Source organism: Merops nubicus, unplaced genomic scaffold (genome assembly GCF_000691845.1).
Source record: "Merops nubicus isolate BGI_N331 unplaced genomic scaffold, ASM69184v1 scaffold18439, whole genome shotgun sequence".
NCBI lineage: Eukaryota > Metazoa > Chordata > Aves > Coraciiformes > Meropidae > Merops > Merops nubicus.
Genome location: NW_008631867.1, coordinates 51,860 through 58,180, shown reverse-complemented (window position 1 = coordinate 58,180; position 6,321 = coordinate 51,860). Strand labels below are relative to the sequence as shown.

Sequence of the window (6,321 nt, the reverse complement as noted above, 5' to 3'; positions counted from 1 at the left end):
TGAAGGGATGGGTGTAAAACTTGGGAGGTGTGAAGCTGTCAGAAAAGCACTTGGTGGTTCCTTCAGCTCGGGAGGAGCTGAGCTGCAACTATTTGAGAGGAAGCATGAAAGGGAGATACTGGTACATGCTTACCCTTTTTCTTTTTTTACATTTTTGTCATCTGTGGGTTTCAGAATCATAGAATCATTAAGGTTTTAAAAGACCTCTAAGATCAAGTCCAGCCATCACCCAACACTACCATGACTGTTAAACCATGTCCCCAAGTGCCACATCCACAAGTTTTCTGAACCCCTCTCCAAGGATGGTGACTCCACCACCTCCCTGTGCAGCCTGGTCCAATGTCTCACCACGCTGCCAGGATTCCGTGAAGAAATTATTCCTAATATCCATTCTAAACCTCCCTTTGCACCAGTTAATCCCATCTTGTCCTATCCTTAGTAAGCTGGTAGAAGAGATCTGGGCCAGATCATGTAGGGTTGTTCTTAAGGTGAAGGGAAGGTTGAGGAGGAGAGAAATGGGTAAAAAGAGAAAGAGAAGAGCACACAGAGCACAAATAAACCTATTTAATCCTGCTGTCACAAGCAGGGCTGGCTGTGTTTCCGCTCCCAAGCGCTGTGCACCACTAAGGGTGTAGATTTAGTAGAAACTTTTGCTCCTCAGGATCACCATGCTCGGTCCCTGAGAGTGCTGCTGCTGAAACTCACGCAACTTACTCCAAGATCTACTTTTTCTTCAACAACAACCCTTGTTCTTGCTGTCCCTGCAGGGTGTCACCCCTCATGTAAGACCTGCACTGGCGAGGGTCCCTTTTCCTGCTCATCCTGCAACACCAGCCAGGTTCTCTCCCACACCAGCATGTGTGTGCCAGCCTGTTCCCCAGGATACTACAAGGATGACAGGCAGTCCTGTAAACGTGAGTGTTTGTCTCCAGGCCTTCTCTCCTTTCCACACAACCTGTTCACTGACATGTTTTGTCTTGTTCCTTCACTTACTGTTCCTATTGCCAGGAAAAGAAAGATTTCACATGCCCAAAAATTTGATATGAGTTGGCAGAGGTGATTAGAAACAGAGCCTGCAGCATGCTTTAAATTGGATCACAGTTGCAGTTTCATCATCCACTTCAAAGACAAGAGGCTTTGGGTCCTGTAGTAAAAATCTGCAGGAGGATTTGTGTAGGCTTCCTTGTTAAGTTGTCCAGGCAGTACATAGAGAAGTAGCTGAAAGTACTGGTGGATTTTGGGCTTTGTGAAAACTTGACAAGTTCAGGCCACTTTTAGTCGTTTTTTACTAAGGGAAACCCCCTTCCCACTGCACTACCTTCCAGTACCTTCCACAGAAGCTGTATTAAGACTATAGCATTTATGCCACATTTTTTCACGAGTGAAACCTCAGTCAAAACAAAGTACAGCTTGGCAGGCACAGCCCCGACTGACTGGAGCTGTGATATTTTTACCTCCTAATAACCTGATGAAATTGATCTGGTGCTAAGTCCGGTAATGTTTTATCCTGCTCCTGCTCTCCCTTGTGAATCTCTCAGGGCTTCTCTTTGCCTTTATTATTCTCTGTTCGCTCTGGCCCTGACGTCGGATGGGTTATTCCTCACATAATTATTGGGCATAATGTTCCAAAATGTAAAAGTATATAGCCCAGAGAAATAAAAAATATTAAAAAACCCTGTTTGAATTGACCCACTGTAATAGAGAAAATGAGTGAGTGCTTAAGTGGTTTGGTTGCTGTGGACCTGCACACGCGGATTTGTGAAGTCCTGTGTTACCCTGGTGTCAATTATCCTGATTTATGATAAAAATAACTCTGTTGCACTGCACTGAATATAGGTATCAGTGTCATCCTATCTAGACCAAATTTCTTCACTGATGAGATCCTATAGGAGGAAGCTCATATGGTTGTCAGCTTTACCTGCCTTTTGTGGAAATATATGGTTCTCCTGAAACTATTATTTCCTTCTTATCAGCAGAAATGGAGACACCTTGCATAAGTTCAGGGGAATAGGTGGAAGACTTTGTACCATTCTTCTGTTGACAGAAAAAAAGGCTATTCAATAATAATGAAAAAAGAAAAGTAATAAGAAAGATTAATAAAAAAAAGGGATCATGGGATTCTTACTGTCCTGGCTAGTTTTGTACCAGCTCTACAAGATACTCGCTGTTCTCTCCAGCAGTGTGGATCCTCTTATTGCTAACCACACCAGGTTACCTCCCTTCCTAATTAAAATGTCCTTTTCTAATGAAAATTTGAGAACTCCCTCCCTCAGGACATCATGGTAGAAGTGGAACGTTCCTAAGGACCCTACCCTTCCTGAATTTGGTTCAGTAGCTCAAATGCAAATAGATTTTTGCAAGCAAATCCAACTTCTTTAATCTCCTTATTGCAAATGGCTTTTTAAGAAATGCCTGTAATCCCTGTGGCGGGAGGCTCAAGGCAAAGCGTGTTGGCACGTCGGATTTTTGTCATTCCGAGTGTCACTTGTGCCTTTTCAAGTGAAGTGCTGCTGATAAGCCATGTAGATATGTCCCAGGCTGCAGGAAAAGTACCACTTAGTGGTAATGAAAAGTGTTTGAACGGAGGTTGGCTGTTAGGCTGAGAAAATTCAGTCTCTCCTCAACATTTATTTTAGTCTCATTGCACTTTTGAGGAACTCGGGTTTGGAATGAAGTTCAGAGAGATGCTGAGTGCCTGTGTGGACTCCTGGGGTTATTTTTAAACTCAATGACGTGCTGGCCAAGGAACAGTGTAAAGCTTAACGAGTTCTTCTTGGGTTTAAAAATGCAGATATGGAGTCATGCTGATGAAACAAGCAGTCAGGATTGCTTTCAGATACAGTTTTTGCTTACTGTTATGGCACACCTCCATGGATAACCTGATTTATACAGGTTTAGATCCCATGTGGAATGTTTTCCCATACTTCTGTTAGTTGTCTTTTGGCAGCATTTAGAAATAGTAATTTTTTCCATGTATTATTCTTAAATTCAGTGAAATCAAACTGCACCAGAGCACCCATAAACAGCTGCTAGATTTTTTAAGTAAATGTTTTGTTAGATATCATCTGTCCCTCAATAAAATACAGACTTTCTGTGATGTTTTTTAGAAGAGCTAGTGCAAGTAACTATTTTGAAGGACAATGGGTTCTTGCTTTAGTGAGAGCAACATGGGTATTTTCACAATTACGTTAGTGTTTTGAGGTTATAAAGCTGTCTTGAATTAAAAGCAGACTGAAGTGCATTTCCACAACTAGCCTGTTGCTAAATTAGCATTCCACAATTAGCATTTCACCAACGTGTTACCACAGGAAATGTGCCAGTTTTTAGCACCTGAACTGCAGTTGTGCTAGATCCTAAGAGAATTTTTGTTTGCTTTTTCCAGGAAAAAATAGCCAGCTACGCCACATGCTTTATTTTAAACATAGGATGCAGTGTTTTCAGGGCTTTGTTCTGATTTACCATAAGTACAGAATTGAGCTTGGACAAAGATTCTGCCTCTGTATGGATTTAGCAATGCTCAGGGGTGCCTGGCAGGGAACTGGGCAGTCCATTTTGCATAAAACTTCATTGTACTTGCTACAGGGCAGGTGCAGTTGTTTATATAAAGCAGATGTATGAACCTCCCTGAATTTTTTGCATATTACTTTTGTAAAGTTTCATCTCACCAGAGTTAGGGCGAGCTTTTCAGTGCATAGGCAAAGGGCTAGGAAATGGTTTTATTTTGTCTTTTGTAGCATATTGCTGTTGAATCTTCTTCCATGAATTAGCTAAGAGCTCTGACATCAACACTGAGTACACTTAGTTGTTAGTACAGCCTCCTGAGAAGTTTAGACCCTGGACATCAAAGAGGTGAGTTGAAATAATCTGAACCTTTGGACTTTGATCTTAGATTCAGTAAATCCCTGAATTATTTTTTACCTGGCATCTTTATTTGCTCCCCACAGCTCCAAAATGTCACACTGTGTGGAAATATTAAATGAAATTAAATGGGCCTTGAATCCAGCCAAGGTTTGCTAACTGGATTGCAGCTCCTTACTATGATCTCCAAATTTGTGTGTTTACAAGTTAAGTCTGGAATCATGTGAAATACTTCAGGGAAATAAGAAAAAATGAGATAGGGAAAGCTTTTATTTGAAGATTTGAATTCAAGGTTCTACCTTGACCTCTCCAGAGGATAGTAAGAAGCAGTGTGAGGAGACATTAGAGCCTATTCCAAAGGAAAGGAGGCTTTTTACATTTTGGAGGCAAGGAAAAGGAGCATAAGAAGCAAACCCCAGTCTCCACAAGTGTCTCTCAAAGAGGACAAGAGAAGGAGCGAGGCTACAGGATAATACCATTTTTACTTGTATTGACAGTTACTTTCTTTGTCTTTCCACAGCTTGCAGCAGCCAGTGCCTGAGCTGTGAATCAGCCACCGGCTGTACATCCTGCAGAGATCCAGCTAAGGTCCTGTTGTTTGGAGAGTGCCAGTATGAGAGCTGTGCTCAGCAGTACTATCTGGATTTTTCCAGCAAGACTTGCAGAGGTGAAAAATAGACTGCCGGATGAAAGAAAAAAGGGGGAACAAAATTGCAAGTGCCTTGGCTAGGAATCTCTTACATTGTACTGGGGTCTGTGCAGTGTGTCTGAGGGGGGGAGTTAAGCCCCAGACCACTTGTGAGGCTTTTACAGGTTTTTTTTTCTCTTTTTCGACAGTCTTCTGTCACATACTTCAGCCTTTCAGTGAAACAAGATTATGGCAAATCCTTCTCTTGTAAATGATTTAGTAAGTGAGCCAGCAAACTTTTCAAGGGTCAAGTCCAGCAATTCATTTAGTCACGGGTCAGCTGAGTAACGAGTGAACTTACCAGGCTAAATCTTTTTTAGAGTGCTTATAGGGCCTTGTGTACTTACCTGCTTCTCTCTGTCTTATTAAATACTGCATCACTGGGTGACTGCAGACACAACAGTTTGGAGTGATTTAAAAGACACATGACTTGAAAGATTTCCAGAACTCCCAAAGAGAGTGTTCCATAATGAAAATTGAGGATAGTGTGGTTTTATTGCAGCCAACACTGCTAAGACCAGGATATAATACAAATTAGTTGTTGTTCAGCATTCATTTCTAGCTGGGGCTCTCATACCTGAACCCAGCTCAACTGAGTAGCATCAATCCCCTTAATGTTGTGGTTCTTCAGAGAAGTGACACTGTCTGGTGTTTAGGGTGTTGGAATAAGGCAGGACTGTTGTCCTGGCTTTGTCTTGGACATACTGCATGGAGTGGAGTAGTTAAGCTCATCTCAGTGAGTCCTTTCCTCAACTCTTGCCCGTGCCCCTTCATCTTTCTCATCAGCCAAGTGTGTCTGTCAGTAGTAGCTCATACAGACCCTCTAAGTGCCACCAGAAAACAAAGTCTTGTCAGGCTGAGTCCTTGGGCATGTGCGTGCGGTCAGGACTCTGCTGAAGACTGGAGGGGTGATACTACAAGGACTTGTGAAGACACATTGATCCCATCTGGATCCAGTGTGTTGCTGGCCAGTTGACTTCCCAGAAGGACAATTGGAATGTGAGGGACAATGATTTGTTTTCTTTTAGTCAGTGTCATTTGAAAGCATGTGGTTGATGAAGGGGGGAGAGTAATTGCTAGTGAGCAACAAACTCGTTGTTGGCAGAAAAAGGAGCATTGCTACTTAGAGGGTAAAGTTAGGCTTTATGGACAACACAACTGGGCCAGTGTCAGCAGGTCTGAACGCTGAACAAGAGCCAAGCCTGCTCAAATCTGACATAGTTGGAACATGTTAAGTCCAAGAGGGGAAAAAAAAACAAACAACCCACATCTTGAGTTGCAGTAAGTCCCTCAGTATGAATTATGTTTTCTTGGTTTCTTTTAGTATCTCTAACAGTTTTTATTGTGCTCTAAGCTCCTAGAGCTTGTATTCCCGTAGCACTTGGTTAGGGTAGGCACCTCAGAAAGGGCTGCCCTACATTGACTTTTTTTTCTTCCAGAGTGTGACTGGAGCTGTAATGCTTGTAAAGGTCCCCAGAGGACCGATTGCCTGCAGTGCATGGAGGGCTACGTTCTCCATGAAGGAGCTTGTGTGGAGCAGTGCCCTGCAGCTTTCTACAAGGAAGCAGACACATGCCAGAGTGAGTTCTTCTTGAATGTTGCTTCTAATCGCCGCTGCCAACACGTTTCCCTGCTTGTCTCAAATCTGCGCGCGCGTCTTGTGCTGAGGAGGTACAAGATCACCTTCAGATCTCTGGCTGCAACAGAGCTGCAGTTCCTGCAGGCTGTTGCAGTGTGGTGCAGGAAGCAGCTGAAAGCAGTGTTGAGCTGAACTC

General features: G+C 42.9%; 1 protein-coding gene across 1 annotated transcript in view; it reads left to right on the top strand.

Annotated features, from left to right (window-relative positions):
- The window catches only part of FRAS1 (Fraser extracellular matrix complex subunit 1), a 96,742-nt gene that overhangs the window by 39,195 nt on the left and 51,226 nt on the right, over window positions 1–6,321 (top strand). Inside the window, exons 20-22 of the mRNA XM_008947743.1 lie at window positions 768–914; window positions 4,379–4,525; window positions 5,986–6,126. Coding sequence (XP_008945991.1) covers window positions 768–914; window positions 4,379–4,525; window positions 5,986–6,126 — 435 coding nt within the window. The remainder of the gene's footprint in view (window positions 1–767; window positions 915–4,378; window positions 4,526–5,985; window positions 6,127–6,321) is intronic.